The sequence below is a fragment of the Daldinia decipiens genome (genome assembly GCF_022478715.1).
Source record: "Daldinia decipiens strain CBS 113046 unplaced genomic scaffold F4813scaffold_11, whole genome shotgun sequence".
Lineage (NCBI taxonomy): Eukaryota > Fungi > Ascomycota > Sordariomycetes > Xylariales > Hypoxylaceae > Daldinia > Daldinia decipiens.
In genome coordinates this window covers 476,175-490,944 of record NW_026054554.1, presented here as the reverse complement: position 1 = coordinate 490,944, position 14,770 = coordinate 476,175, and the positions used below count along the sequence as shown (strand labels likewise).

Sequence of the window (14,770 nt, the reverse complement as noted above, 5' to 3'; positions counted from 1 at the left end):
AGGCATCATAAAACACATTGTAAGGTCACGGGTCTCCTTGACATGGTTATCGTTATTTGGTCGAGCAAAGAGATCATAGATATTTAATTTAAGAATACCTTCAACCTAGGTTAGTTTAGTGACGCCCTTGTGCCATTACATCATGTGACATTAACGGAGTCGACCTCTTGAACACGAATCAGGATGTAATACTACCAAGAGGTATTCGTAGTCGATATTGTCAGGGTTCTAGACAAGACATATGGAACAAAGACCATGTTGGAGTGTATAACTAGACATAGATCCACGTAGATAGATTAGAGCTTCTCGCGGAGCAACGAAGTTGTTTCCCTACTGTTTGGTCCCACCTCGTGACAGATATATCAAAATGGAGGCCTAGTATACCATACTACGGTAAGGACTGGATGGCATCTTCAAATTAGACATTGTGCTCTCGGAAAACTAATTTCTGTTCTATACCACACATACTCATAGACAGTCTCTAAGATCAGAGATATATAACAGAAATCAGTCGGCTATCAAAACTTTTTTTCTTTGCGTAGCACTCAGTACTACTCGGACCACCCGATTTTCCTAGCCCTATCCAATGGTTAAGATGGTGGGCCTCCATAGCTCCACCGCACAACCATTAGAGATTTCCTAGCGTCTAAAGTCTCCTTTATAATTTTTACCATTGTACATGACTAACCTGGGCCCTTAATTCCCAAAATGTAAAGCTGCTATTATAACCAGTTAAACCAACTTCTTTTTATCGATTCCTCTACTCGGTGAATCGACGCTTACTCTTAGGCAAAATAGGCAAGATGGCCGAGTTGGTTATGGCGTGAGGTTAAGGTCACCTTAATTCCTACATCCTCATGGAGCAATCCGCGTGGGTTCAAGTCCCACTCTTGTCATATATTTACTTTTTGGTTCTCTGCGGCACGAATCCATTGTTTGCCGAGGGGAAGAAAGGGTATATATTTTGCGAATTTGCACGGATGGGGATAGATACTTGATACAAGCTAATGATTGAGTACCTTATATATATGCTATACCATAACCGCTATGATGGGAAAGGGGTAAGGGTAGTGATTTATCTCGGAATATATGTGGTAGTTCCCGTGGTTTTACCTAATCCTTAACTGAAGGTTGAAATCATGGATGACAATGACAAGACTGACTGGATGATACGTTTAAATGGAAGTAGGAAAATGTAGTCTATTTAAGGCACAGGTTAGACCAGTCTATATTGTTTTACTTCCTGCTGGAATAAGCATGTACTCTGTTCTATAGTCCAGAATCCTAAATCTAAGAAATCCGGGTCTGAAAGAACGAGCGTAAGAGGTCGGTACTTGTGTCTAACAGCCCCTTGCGGGGAGCTATCCATAGACCTTACCTCTTATGTTTTGATCTCGCGTCTTGTTGTGGTCTCAATGCTATGGTGGTGTCTCTTGTGAGAGACACCGAGCAAGAAGACGTATCGTATCTGAACGCTGAATTAGAATTTCACAATTGCATGTTGCTAAACATGACATTTCACCTTGTAATTAGTTGACTACTGTCGAGTCGGGATAGACCAAGCCATAAATGCCGGGACTATATGCAATCCGTCTGATTTGTAAGAGATGGGTATATGCACAGATATTGTACAGGCAATTGTTACATCTATCGTCTGTCGTCGTCTTTACTCGTTACTCAGTACTGTCCACGTTAATCTCATTCACCTTCCAGGTGTCATCCACCCAATCTTGTTTCTTTCCAAGGAAAGTGATCCTTTCCTGCCCATTTCCTAGAGCGTCAACGATGTACTTTTGAGCAGCTTCGCGGACTTGGTCCTTTGAAACGTCCAAAAGTTGTTCACGCCTCTTTTGCTGCATTTCATCTGTGACACCAGACATGAATCGGAGCATACCTTCCGCACTAACTGACCTGGGTGCATCGACACTCTGGAAAACCGATATCTTGGCCTCTTCAAGGTCTCGGTCGGACCATTTCTTATCGACCGCCCACCGGCCAGCATTTTTCATAATGGAAAGAGTATTCTGCGGGTTTGGATCTCGGTATGAGTAGAACCCGAATATTCCTTCAAGTCCCTTCATGTAAGCACCGCCTCCATATGCGCCGCCCTTTTCACGAATTTCGTGATGAAGGTGTTTATGAGTGAGAAGTTGAGCTAGGATTTGAAGTGGTGCACCTTGCGGTGATGTATAGGAGGTAGTTGGGAGCGCGAGAGAACCATAGTAAACTTGGTAAGGAAGTGGGAAGAATGCTTTGATATCTCTCGCAAATATTTGTTTTTCAGCAGCGGGAAATTGGACAGGATCAGTTGATCGAGATGCCAGGAATTGGGATAACGCGGTAGAGTTGGCTTGAACACTATCGGAGCCGCATGTTAACGCTGTGCGAATATCGGTACCCGCTAATGCGTATTTCTGTATTTGTTTAAGTTTTTCGATTATGTCTTCGAATTGATCAGACTCCGGTCGTCCGGCTAGCGACGTTATGAGTTTAACCTGTGATAAGCCGCTTACTTGCTCGGCTAAATAGCCTTCGCGTGTTAAACTCGACTCGGCATACCTTCGAGCATAGGAATGGCCGGAGGAGGCAATGTCATTCACAACACCATCAGCTGCAGCTTCGAGTAGTTGCCTTATCCGAAGGGCTGCCTCTGGACTGTCAAAATTGGTCTCCGAGATGAGCTTACGGAGCAGGTCAAACATTTCGGGTACGTTACGATCAAGAGCCGTGCCCCGTAATAGAAGACCCTCCGAAGCCTGACGGAAATCGGTTGGTGATGCGGTCGACAAATAGCTAACAGATATACCGCCCGTCTTAAGCTTGATTTGATCCTCGAGCTGCTCCATGGTCATATCCTTCGTTCCTAGTCGCATGATGGAGTCTGTAAACAACGGAACGAGGGATCGGAGCTCATCTGGCAAATTTTCGAATGTATTGATAGCCCGGAAGTAAGTGAGTCCATTTGTAGGAGCTTCGTGCCACTGAATAGTAGTGCCGTGTGCCGCTTCATCCCTTACTATTACAGGCTCCTTTTGTCTTGGGATATCTTTAACGTGAACGGTCGGTAGGCAACTTAAATCTTCGGTGTTTGACTTGTTTTGTTCAACAAGTAGATCTAGTTCTCTCTGCTCGAAGATTTTTCGAACTTCTTGTTCCCCACCGGCTTGTTGAGTAGCTTCGGAAATCTTAGCCAGCAGCCTGTCATCTTCCTCCTTCGCAATCTCCGCGCCGTACGTTTCCGAAGGGGCCATTGTGAAGGTAAGAGTATTGTCGTTGAGGAGATATTTATCCATTAGCCCCTCTAGATAGCTTCCTTCAGCAAGCTTCGCCTCAAATGCCGCGACTGTATCGTTCCATGCTAAGGAATCAAAGGGATCGGTTCCAGAAAACCACTTCCCCTTTAGACGATGTAACACCGAAAGTCCAAAATTGGCGGTCTTGTGTTTAAGACTCAATTCGAGCTGATGGAGATATCCTTCTATCTTCGTTCTTTCAAAGCCTTTGCCACGAACCTCGCGTAGTATATTTTGAATCTCGCCCTTAATCTTCTCGACATTGGGTTGCTCGACTCCACTTAAACCAATAGAGAAGATTCCCGTAGCTGCTGACCCGTCGTAGCCGGAATTTGGACTCCAATCCGTACCCAGCCCACTTTCAATGAGCCCCTTGTAGAGCGGAGATCCATATCCGTCCATTAACAGGGACGAGAGTAGAGATACAGAAAATGACTCTAACACGTCGCTGGTACTACCAGTGACCCACGACACTGACGTCTTATATTGTTTTTCCGGATCGGCAAGAGGATCTACCGGCCCAAATACCGTCACGGTACGCGGCCCATCACTCAGGTCAATTGGCTTTTTGTGTTCTATATCTGTCTGTATCTTCTCGAATGCGTTCATTTGGGCGTCAATTTCCTTGAGATGGTCGGCCAATGGCATGTCCCCGTAAGTTATAAGCTTTGCATTACTGGGATGGTAATGCTCAGCATGAAACTTACGCAGCTGCTCGTACGTCAGATCGGTAATCTTTTGCGGATCGCCTCCAGAGTTGTTGATAGATGGAAAGATGTGGTCTTGAAAGCGAATATAAAAGAGGTAGCCAGCGTCCGACATTTGACCCTTCATCTCATTGTACACGACACCTTTGAAGACTAGCTTGCTATCCTCGGCGTCTATTTCTCCATCCTTCTCCGCAACTCTGGGGTTTTCTGGTCCAATGCGCCAACCTTCCTGAGTGAAATCTGTCTCCTTCAATAGGGGGTGGAGGGTCGAGTCGAGATATACCGACATCAGATTCTGAAAATCTTGGGCGTTGGTCGTAGCGAACGGATAGTAGGTGTGATCGGAAGCAGTGAAAGCATTCATAAAATTGGACAGGGTTCGCGGTAGCATCTTAAAGAAGGGATCTCGTATAGGATACTTTTGGCTGCCACATAATGTTGTGTGCTCAAGGATATGAGGAACACCCGTGTCATCTGGGGGATTCGTCTTGAAGCCGATTGAGAATACATTATTACTGTCTTCGCGAGCGATGTGTAGATAGTCCGCGCCGGTCTTGTCGTGTCGTAAGTGTAGCGCAGTCAGCTCGAGTTCTGGTACATGCTTTGTCCTTAATAAAGTGAAGCCATGGAGCTTCTCGCCGGGCTTCGGGTACTGGGACAGTTCCGTTATAGCTTTCCTAGCTGCACCTTTCACCACGTTACGCAACATGTTATTGATGATCAAAGGAACCAGCCGCAATCATATCAAAGAGATGAAATGATAAGGAAAGAAGAAGTAATCCGTACAATGAGCCGTGATTGTAGGGGTTTAAACAGCCGCAGTCCGGAGCGGCATGTTGTGATGGTTGATGGTTGAAGGTTGAAGGAGAGAAAGGTTAAAGATACGGGCGGTATGTATTCTAGAAAATTTCCAAGGGCAAATGATACTACGGGTTATGCTAGATGACGCATATGTCGCGCTAACCCCTGCTAACAGGCTAGATATTGGAATACCGAGGTATGGTTCATGTTGACAACCACTTAATCGCATTGGCTAAAAAGTAATTGGACAGGTCGTAATGCAATGGTGTTTAAGCATATATATGTAAAGTGCAATTAAGGAAGCTTAACCCCACATAAAACCGCTGCTCCGGATCTGCTAGTGTCCAATTCAAATTTTCTAGGTCATTTTTATTCGTATGTACCTAGGTATGTATGTATATTAGGTAGTGCGTACCTACCTAGGTAGGTACCTATGATATCGCAGTGTGTGGTAGGTGGTATGTACATAGGTAGTTGAGGTACTTGGCACCTAAAAGATTACCTAAGTCCGATTTGGTCGCATGTGCAGTTGCAAGGCGGCAAGGCGGCAACCCGGAGTTCTCTCGTACCTACTTCCCGTACTTGCTTCCATGCTGATTAAGTAACCAACACTAAAACGCCGCGCTTCATCTCAAACCCTCAAAAGTCTGCATTCATTGTAGAACTACGCTTCCAACATCCACATAACCCGGTTAACCAAAGCTAAAGAGCTGACACCTGTTTCTCTTATCGGCCAACAATATCCTTTCAGCTATATAAGTTCATTGCCTTAAAAACCATCCCAATGTCTTCTAGCAATCCAGTACGGTAAGTTCACAACTGAATCATGATTACCTTCTGTTATGTCGTAAGTCTCTTCGGAATATTAACGCCGCATTCTCTCTTCTCTCTTAGCATAGTTGTATACGTTTAGGAAAACATGGCGACAACGAACCATCGTGCCGCATCTGCTACGCCAGCCCCTCTTGCATCCGTACTTAATACGAATGGAATCGCTCATTCTCATACGCATGACGACTCATTACCAAATAGCCACCATGTTCATGTTCAAGAGCCCCGACCTGCCCCAACCCCGACGCCCGCCATGGCTTCAAATGCCGCGAAGAAAGGAAAGGGAAAAAAGGCCCTCGACTCGAATGAGGCATCGAAACTTGTTGCCGCAAGAATTTCCCAGTTGGAGGTTGATACAGCCGCAGAGAAGGAGCAGGAGGCGGAAATTGGTAGGTTCTTTTTCATTTCAGAGGGTAGAATGATCACAGAAGGGCTTGGGTATGGAGAGACCTTTGAATTCGAATTGCGAGACTACACAACTGCCGCGAAACGTTCACCAATTCGAGATAGCGTGACCACGGCTAGAGGGATAAAAGTGAAGCATCGAACACGATAGCGCGCTCTAGCAATGTCGGACGAATCGGAAGAGAAATACCGGTGCCTTGCGATGTTATAGATCTACAGGAAACGATCTTCCATCAGAGTACCAGAGTACCATATGCCATAATCCCGACAGTTCGACCGCCGCGCGTTTCGAGGTGATACCTATGGTATTCGATACGCAGTCCGACTCGGTTGTACGAATGCTGCTACACAACGCTAGACTAATATGCGCCGGGAAATTCTCTGTTCGCTGGATCTGATTTCGCCAGCTCTCTTTTACGATATCAAGGCCTTGCTAATATTGCTTTACACTAGATCGGGAAGTACGCAAGGCGAACAGGGAGCTTAGCAATCAGATGAACAAGATGGACGATATGGACAAAATAGAACTCTTAACAAAGCGATCATCAGAACTCTTCGCGAACTTAAAACGCCTCGAGCGCGAGAATATTAGGAATAAAAAACGGGCCGATCTATTACAAAAGGAAAAAGATGCCAGCCGTACGGACCTCAGCAAGCAAATTAGCTTGAAGGAGAAGTTAGAAAAGCTGTGTCGCGAACTGCAAAAAGAAAATAACAAGCTTAAGGTACATTGAGTCCTGGAAATTTTGCGGAATTCGCGCTGACGGGGATGGCTGGTAGAATGAGCACCGTGCCCTGAATGATACCCACGATCGCCTCAAAGCTTCGTCTGACGAGCGCTTAAAGAAGGTACTTGACACTTTGGAAGGTTATCAAGAAGAGAAAGACAACCCGCGGAAGCAGGTTGTGTATATGAAAGCCGAAGAATTGTGCGCCATTCCTCCACTCCTAACGTCCATCTACACGGACACGTTTTGTATTAACACTGAAGGTGTAGGTTCAAGGGAAGATTCAAATCTCTCATCGATCAATATGAATTGCGGGAACTACACTATCATTCTTCGATGCGAACTAAGGAGATCGAGGTCCAATGGAACATGGCTCGTTACGAGCAACAGAAGAAAACGGCGGAAGCAGAAGCCAACCGTGCGCGACAGTTGAATAGCCAAGTGCTTACGTTCTCCAAGACCGAAGCTGAATTAAGAAATCAGTTGAACGTTTACGTTGAGAAGTTTAAGCAGGTATGCGCCCTGTGCCCCTCACTAGCCCGCCGTGCGAAGGCATTAACAAATGAGGAGGTCGAGGACACGCTCAATAATAGTAACGACCTGTTCTTAACTTTTCGTAAGGAGATGGAGGATATGTCCAAAAAGACGAAGAAGCTAGAGAAGGAGAACGAGGCCTACAAAAGGAAAGAGGGCGCCCTAAATCAGAACATCTTTAAGATGGCCGAGGAGCGTAATAGGCACCTGAAGGACCTCGAGGACATCAGGAAGAAGAACGATAAGCTGACGAGCATCATCAACCAGATGCAACAGCAGGGCCGCGGTATACCCCAGGGCATGCAAGGCACGGTAGAAAGCTGTTATGCCGAAGGGGCAGAAGGCGATGAAGAAGGAGAGCTGGACGAGGGTGATGATGAAAGCGAATACGAATACGAGGACGGCGACGAGGAGGTTAGTGATGAGGGTGAGTTTGACGACGACACAGAGGAGGAACTTCCGCACGCACCCGGTGCTTATGGCCCTGAGCGCCCGCCCGCTATGAATGGTCATCGCTAGGAGGACGACACAATAGGGCGGCATGCAGTAGAATTGCCTCAAGCTGTCCACGATCTGTGTCGCTGGTTTTCTGACTTGCGGGCCCAATTATTTCAGAGCGAGAAACCTCCCGCCCAGTAAGCATCGAAGGGGCCTCCTACAATTCCGCTACGTCTCTTCTACGGAACACTCGACCCCTCGAAGCCAACTAGACTTCGCAGGCTAGATTTCGTAGGACCGTTCGCTTTTGGAGGACATCTGCTGGGCTTCCCCGTTTTTTGCAGAGCAGACGCCCGAGTCGTCAACGTATTGGTCTATGTAGGCAGGCAGCAAGAGCAGCTGAGGCTTGGTTGTCATTAGAGCAAGTATCGTTTCTTGCTAGTGATAACATTGTAGCAATAAATGCGAATTGATACTTCCCTTGGAAAGCGTACAAATAGGTACATAGTTCACAAGTGTGTAAAGTTGCCAATTATTACATTATTCAGGCCAGTTTTTATCTATTCCCCGTAAGTCAATTTATTTAACCTAGTTGCCAACGCACATATTTCCGTGGGTATCTCTATGAATATGTCCATCTACCTAGACGCCGATGCCGAAGCCAATCCGGACGCTTGCGGTTGGCCGTATCTACCACGGATCTTAGCCGGCCCTAACTCGCGTCTGATGTCGTCGAGTTGCGCAGTGCCGCTCTTCCACTTGCCCTTCTTCATCTGCTTCTTTCCATGCATCGAGTAGCCTCCTAGGAAATCATCTAGGATGTTATCGAAATCTCCCCGCACAGATCCCGTCACGCTAGACGCCGTCGAGATCTGAGACACGGAGGCCCCGCCATCTTCGTCATCTTCATCCGCGTTGTACTGCTCCTCGATTTTGTCGAAGCGGGCGTCCAGGATACCAAGCTGCTCAGTGCGGAATAGTGACGACGATGTCATGGAGTAGCCCGACTGGTTCGTAAGCGCGCCCTTACGCTTCTTCCGTCGGCCACCGTTGGTGGTTGTTGTCATGAGGGAGGATTGCACCTCCGACTGCGATGGTGCGACTGCGAAGGATACCTTTGCGCCGGGCTTCCCTTGGTCCTTCTTAAATTTCTTGAAGTCGTCTAACCAATCCTCATTCTTGACTGCCTCTCCGTCCTGATCATTTACAGTGGGAACTAGATCAGGCACTTCGGAGCGGTCTTTGTACTCCTTAGTCGGCTTAGCGGTGTCGTCCGATTCCCAACCATCGTCTTCGTCAAAGTGTGCATCAAATTCGATGTCTTCTAGCTCCTGGCCATCCTTTGCTAGCTGTGCGAAGACGTCCTCGTCATCATCAACGTATGCCTCGTCCTCAAGCGCCTCTAGTACCTCGCGCAGTCGGGGGTCCATGTCCGGCTGAAAGCCACCGATGGCATCGGGGATATCTTGTTGCGCTTGGTATGTTATATGCTGTAGATTCTTAGACGGCAAGAAATCATCGCCAAAAAGGTCATCACGCTTGCGCTCCTCATCCGCGACGTCCAATTTTCTCAGCGCATCCTCCAAACTTTGCTTTTGCTTTCCCTTGCCCTTGTTTTTAAGTCCGTTGTCTGCTTCGATGAAGACAACCTCCCCACCTCCGGCAGAATCTAGGTCGCGTAGATGTTGCATATAGTCATACTCGGTATCGTCGAAGAAAACGCCATGGTTGGCGGCCTCACCCTCGTTGGCACGAATGTGTTCGGCGTCAGATCCCAGCTCGGATGCAAGGTCGTCAAGCTTCCTCACCTTGGAAGCATTGGGAAGAGATGTAGGGTTGAGTATCATAGACGGCGCATCAGCGTCGTGGATCAGCGGGTCATTTTGCGGACGATGAACCAGCGTGAAATGCTGGGCCGTCTTCTTGTCGCTGGTCAAGATATTAGCAATTAATCGCTAACCGAATGATCGCTTTATCAATTTACGTACATCCACTTGCCTTTTGGCATTTTCTCTTTTTTCTTTTTTCTTTGAGTCTTTCTGGGTCTTTGCTTATAAGCAATATACAAGCGAATCTCTCGGGTTTGGTTCAGCACAAGAGGTAGAGGTAGAGGATGAGTGATTCTAGGTAAGGTACTTAACTTTGTAAATGGTAGAATGGATTAGGTACATGTACTTCATTCAGGGTTCGGCCTAGAATTGAAAAAGTTTTGGTGGGGTAAATTATTATCGCGGGGCTTATCGTGCTTAGAGTGACGCAAAAAATAATTGCCCCTCGATTATTCAGCGATTAGACTTTACAAACCCGTCTGGAAGCGACAACCTTAACCTCAATTTATGAGGACTGAGTTTTGGAAAAGGTACATTTCATATATTTGCATAACTTTACAACATCATATACCAATAAATTGCCCAACATGGTGCACGCAAAGTCCAAGACCTCGGTCGGGTTGGGCAATACGCTCATGAACGACCGGTTTGGGAAAGGTAAAGGATCCGATCGCAAAAAAGGTTCAGCAGTCACGAGAATCAACCACGCAACCGGCGAAGAGGTATGAACATTATTTCTCTATGTTAGGACAGTCGCTTACCAACTTACTACTATAGTATATCACAAATGACAGAAAAGAAGCAGCATGGGTGAAGATGCGCTCCGTAACAGAGCAAGGTGCTCTAGACGAGTTCCTTGCGACCGCCGAGCTTGCCGGTACCGACTTCACAGCCGAGAAGATGAACAACGTCAAAATCATACATACAGACCAGAGAAATCCATACCTACTGTCGGCAACCGAGGAAAGAAATGTTATAGGGAAACACGCTCAACATAGAGGAAAATTAACGGTGCCCAGACGACCAAAGTGGGACTCCTCAACTACCGCCGATGAGCTTGATCATCTCGAAAGAGAAAGTTTCCTCAACTGGAGAAGGGGTTTGGCAGAGCTGCAAGAGCATAACGACTTACTCATGACCCCATTTGAGCGCAATCTAGAAGTTTGGAGGCAATTATGGCGTGTTATCGAGAGATCAGACCTGGTCGTGCAGATTGTTGATGCACGAAATCCGCTGATGTTTTGGTCCGAAGATCTTGAATCATACGTGGAAGACATCGACCCAGCCAAGAAAAACCTGTTGCTGGTCAACAAGGCAGATATGATGACGACAAATCAACGGAAAGCATGGGCGAAATATTTCAAAGAGAAGAAGATAGCCTATCGTTTCTTCTCCGCTAGCTTGGCAAAGCAATTAAACGACGAGCGCGATCAAGAGGGCGAACCGGAAGAGCCTCTCAATGGTGAAAACTCAACCCCAAAAACTATTCGCAGATCTAACCAGGATGCCGATTCGGAGGATGAGAGTGACGAAGAGGGCGTAGATTCGGGAGTGTCACTCAGTCAAGATGCCGACGATGATACCAGGATATTGACAGTTGAGGAGCTAGAAGATATATTTATTCGGCATGCATATGATCCCGATGGTATGTACTTCCATTGTTATGTTACCTTGATTTTAAAGCTTACAGACAAGCAGATCCGGAGAAGAAGCTGCAGATAGGTTTAGTTGGGTATCCGAACGTCGGAAAGTCGTCAACAATCAACGCCCTCATTGGCGCCAAGAAAGTATCCGTCTCCGCAACGCCTGGTAAGACAAAGCACTTTCAAACCATTCACTTAAGCGACAAGGTCATCCTCTGCGATTGTCCCGGTCTTGTGTTTCCCAATTTTGCCACCACAAAGGCCGATCTCGTCTGCAATGGCGTCTTGCCTATTGATCAATTACGAGAATTTACGGGTCCCGCTGCACTCGTCGCACATAGGATCCCACAGCCATTTTTAGAAGCTATCTATGGCATTCACATCAGGACTCGGCCGTCAGAAGAGGGAGGTACGGGAATTCCCACCGCCAGCGAGCTTTTGTCAGCATATGCCAAAGCACGAGGTTTCGCAACCCAAGGTGTAGGGCAACCTGATGAATCAAGAGCTGCTAGGACCGTCCTCAAGGACTACGTCAACGGAAAGCTTCTATACGTTGAACCCCCTCCCGGTTGGGGTGACGGCATGGATTTCAACCGCGAGTTGTACGACTCAGAGCACCTACCCGCAAAGCGCAAGGCAGCTTTAACCGCAGCCATGGATGCACTAGACGTAGACGACGGCGAATCGACAATTGATACGGAGATCTTAGCCCTACCAAAGGGCGCCAAGTCAGAGAAGCTTGATAAGGCGTTCTTCGCACGCAATGCGGGAAGCGCGGGTCACTTAAAGATGCCATTCAGCCATAAATACACGGAACAAGGTAAGGCACAAGAACAAGGTCCGGCTAAGCAGCTTAGTGGACGCAAAGCCAGAACGATGATCGCACTGGAAACGGGAATAGACCCGCAGGACGTACAGATCGGCTCAAGTAAGAAGCATTTTAAGGGAGGTCAGAAGGGCAGGGGGAAGAAATTTGATAACAAGATGCTGAATGAAGCTTAGATATTGATTCGATTGGCAGAGGATGATATCTTAGATACGGCGATATGGTAACATATGGTAACCGGAGTTAGCACTTGTTGGGACGGGTGTAGCCAAAAATCATTATTGATATCAATGAAGTTAATAGTTGATTCTCTGCAGTCAATCTTCTTTGTGGAGTGTCTACGTAGGTATTACCAAGGTTACCTTGGCTAGGGCGGTTATGGTTATACAAGTCATAAATACTGTGACTCGTAATACCTTTTGAGTTACTAGGTTATACCTTGTCGAATCGTGCGTAAGCTTCCGCTTCCTTTCGGTATGACGAGATCAATTTCGAAGATCGTACGTTAATGTGTACTTAAGAGTATTAGTCAAGTTAGGTAGTTAATCTCTCATATGGTTGAAATACATCGTATAGCGGCTAATATTTTAATAGCCAAGAGGGTTAGCCTTAGTTGCTTAAATAAAAACACCGAGACTAGGTATTTAAGTGTTCACCATCGATATTGAGATACCTTGTTAGAAAAGTACCAAGGAACATATATAGTCCGGACTTATATCCGTCAAACTAATCGTTGCGTTGTCAACTATTATGAGACTATCGTCATCGTAGAAGGGTTCTAGAATTTCATCCCATTCATATTTGGAACGTTCAAACCGTGTGTTTCGGGCTTTAGAAACTAACAAGGGACTGATGATTGCAACGATAATGTTCCAGACCCATACTAATGAAGATAACGTGACATAGTTCACGATCCGCAAAACGGGATTTTCCCATCCCACCCTGACACGGTTTTTTCAACCCACTTTACGTTGTGAACCCGAACCACCCCTCGGTTCCGTAGGGCTCATGCACGACATTTCAGAGCTCGATTTCACCCCGGCTCTCCTTGCGTCCGGAACCGCTCACTTTGATCTACGGGAGGGGTTATTCAGTAAGCAGCCAAGGTCACGATGCGGTCACGATGCACAAAAGCCTTCTAGCATCTGTGCATCGTCAGAAACCAGATCGTTACCACGCTCGACGACCCACCGCAGAGTTCAGCCCAGCCCAGCCCTGCTGATTTTTATCTCGATTTCGGAGCATCACAAACTTAGATCCAACACCTTATTTTGACCACACTGCATATAAGATCATACCACCGCATGAAAACGTGTTGGTGCAACATAGTTCGTAGGGATTGTTCTGCTCTTGGCCTCCCAACGTTGCCGGTAAGCATTAGAAACAACAAGGTTCAACTACCCTTGAGCAAAGCTTTGTGATGGTGTCCGTGGTTATTGTAAATGCGATAGCATCTCTAGAGCAGAGACCATAAATAGCATATCTAGTTCCTATATCCGAACCAAAAAAGCAATTATCGTTTCTCGCACTGCAGTAGGGCATCGAGGCCCGAGAGGAAAAAGAGAAAAATTAAAACAAAAACACCAAAATTCTCTTTCGCAAAAAGGAGCTTCGTAAAAAAAAGAAAAAAGAAAAAGAAAAAAAATGTCCGTAGAAACAACCATCTCAACGCCCCTCCCCGCCAGCATCCAGCCCAGCGTCGTCGTCGCGCTGCTGCACAACCACGAGATCTACATCCGAACCACCTGTCCGCAACTCATAAGCTACAGACAAATCTCACCACCCTCACCTTCTTCTACTACTCTCCTTCCCTCCTCCTCATCCGACTCCTCCAACCCCAACGTCGCACCACCCGCCGTCGACGAGCCCCACACCTTCGAAGTTACGGACCGCCGACCCACCGGGCAGACGACGTACCGGCTGACGCTGACCAACCGGGCCCAAGGCATCGACTCCGCGGTCGACGGCAAGGCGCCGACGGGGTCCATAGCCGTCCGCGCGCGGTGGCGCGTATCGCTGCTGGGCGGTGACGGTGACGGTGACGGTGACGGCGATGACGCGGGCCTGCTCGAGGAACACGTCGACATCGAGAGTAACATGATCACCAGGAAGATGGTCAAGAGTAACATCGAACGGAGCCACCCAGCGTACCATCGGACTTTTCTCGCCGAGGCGGCTAAGGCGTCATGAGAATTATTGATATCTCGTTATTACTGCCTAGGTTAGGTACCTACCTACCTGCTCTTCTTTCTAGGTACTACTTGGTGGTGGGTGTGCTTATGCGCCGTATGATGAGATGGGTATACATTATACATTATACATACATAGCGTGGGAGGGTTTGTTCCAGAAGGGGGGAGGGGGAGAGGGAAGGGAATAATTTGATATTTGGGTTGGATTAGACGAGAACCGCGGGATGAAGATTGAAGATAAAAATTGGTACGGGGGTGGGAGGAAAGAGCCAAGATTTGGATTTCTTTGGAACATCTACGTATCTTCATAGGACATAAACCGTCGTCTAATTTGTTAAAAACGTGCACTTCACTTCGTAACCACCATTTCGGAGAAACAAAGTCTACCCCCATCTTTCTAACCCCCTAAAATCCATCCACTCATCCATTCATCCATTCATCCATCTCCGATTCTTTTTTTTATGGGGGGGGGGGGGGGGGGGGGCGGCGCCCGGGGGGGGGGGGGGGGCCGGACGGGCTCCGCCGGAGGACGCGCCGGGGCG

At 47.2% G+C, this 14,770-nt stretch overlaps 5 protein-coding genes and 1 non-coding gene across 6 annotated transcripts; 4 read left to right on the top strand and 2 right to left on the bottom strand.

Annotated features, from left to right (window-relative positions):
* The first annotated feature begins 797 nt into the window (after positions 1-797).
* On the top strand, positions 798-896 carry F4813DRAFT_t60. The gene has a single exon. It is a non-coding gene; the product is annotated as a tRNA-Leu (tRNA).
* Positions 897-1,673: 777 nt separating this feature from the next.
* F4813DRAFT_388216 (Metalloenzyme, LuxS/M16 peptidase-like protein) lies at positions 1,674-4,712 on the bottom strand (the record flags this gene model as incomplete). Its single annotated transcript, XM_049246670.1, has 1 exon — positions 1,674-4,712. One exon carries the CDS (start codon positions 4,710-4,712, stop codon positions 1,674-1,676), a length of 3,039 nt encoding a protein of 1,012 aa, XP_049100924.1.
* A 649-nt stretch (positions 4,713-5,361) lies between these two features.
* Positions 5,362-8,257, top strand: F4813DRAFT_355213 (myosin-like coiled-coil protein-domain-containing protein). Its single transcript, XM_049242845.1, has 6 exons — positions 5,362-5,611; positions 5,699-6,024; positions 6,494-6,765; positions 6,821-6,969; positions 7,038-7,281; positions 7,339-8,257. The coding sequence occupies exons 2-6, from the start codon at positions 5,724-5,726 to the stop codon at positions 7,819-7,821; spliced, it is 1,449 nt and encodes a 482-aa protein (XP_049100923.1). The 5' UTR covers positions 5,362-5,611; positions 5,699-5,723; the 3' UTR covers positions 7,822-8,257.
* F4813DRAFT_34563 (Low temperature viability protein) lies at positions 8,100-9,911 on the bottom strand. The gene is made up of 2 exons (XM_049241778.1): positions 9,729-9,911; positions 8,100-9,669 (listed from the first exon to the last, which is right to left on the bottom strand). The coding sequence occupies exons 1-2, from the start codon at positions 9,746-9,748 to the stop codon at positions 8,379-8,381; spliced, it is 1,311 nt and encodes a 436-aa protein (XP_049100922.1). The 5' UTR covers positions 9,749-9,911; the 3' UTR covers positions 8,100-8,378.
* Positions 9,912-10,033: 122 nt separating this feature from the next.
* Positions 10,034-12,392, top strand: F4813DRAFT_355210 (P-loop containing nucleoside triphosphate hydrolase protein). Its single transcript, XM_049242844.1, has 3 exons — positions 10,034-10,291; positions 10,347-11,214; positions 11,268-12,392. The coding sequence occupies exons 1-3, from the start codon at positions 10,157-10,159 to the stop codon at positions 12,212-12,214; spliced, it is 1,950 nt and encodes a 649-aa protein (XP_049100921.1). The 5' UTR covers positions 10,034-10,156; the 3' UTR covers positions 12,215-12,392.
* Positions 12,393-13,498: 1,106 nt separating this feature from the next.
* Positions 13,499-14,287, top strand: F4813DRAFT_34517 (uncharacterized protein). Its single transcript, XM_049241739.1, has one exon. The coding sequence runs from the start codon at positions 13,683-13,685 to the stop codon at positions 14,226-14,228; it is 546 nt and encodes a 181-aa protein (XP_049100920.1). The 5' UTR covers positions 13,499-13,682; the 3' UTR covers positions 14,229-14,287.
* Positions 14,288-14,770: the final 483 nt, after the last annotated feature.

Bases quoted from the DNA above. Each gene is read 5' to 3' on its own strand.
- F4813DRAFT_355213 (XM_049242845.1), top strand. From the start codon at position 5,724: ATGGCGACAACGAACCATCGTGCCGCATCTGCTACGCCAGCCCCTCTT. The intron at 6,970-7,037 runs GTGCGCCATTCC...CTGAAGGTGTAG, and splicing joins TATATGAAAGCCGAAGAATT to GTTCAAGGGAAGATTCAAAT. The intron at 7,282-7,338 runs GTATGCGCCCTG...ACAAATGAGGAG, and splicing joins ACGTTGAGAAGTTTAAGCAG to GTCGAGGACACGCTCAATAA.
- F4813DRAFT_34563 (XM_049241778.1), bottom strand. From the start codon at position 9,748: ATGCCAAAAGGCAAGTGGAT. The intron at 9,670-9,728 runs GTACGTAAATTG...TATCTTGACCAG, and splicing joins ATGCCAAAAGGCAAGTGGAT to CGACAAGAAGACGGCCCAGC.
- F4813DRAFT_355210 (XM_049242844.1), top strand. From the start codon at position 10,157: ATGGTGCACGCAAAGTCCAAGACCTCGGTCGGGTTGGGCAATACGCTC. The intron at 10,292-10,346 runs GTATGAACATTA...TTACTACTATAG, and splicing joins ACCACGCAACCGGCGAAGAG to TATATCACAAATGACAGAAA. The intron at 11,215-11,267 runs GTATGTACTTCC...ACAGACAAGCAG, and splicing joins GCATGCATATGATCCCGATG to ATCCGGAGAAGAAGCTGCAG.
- F4813DRAFT_34517 (XM_049241739.1), top strand. From the start codon at position 13,683: ATGTCCGTAGAAACAACCATCTCAACGCCCCTCCCCGCCAGCATCCAG.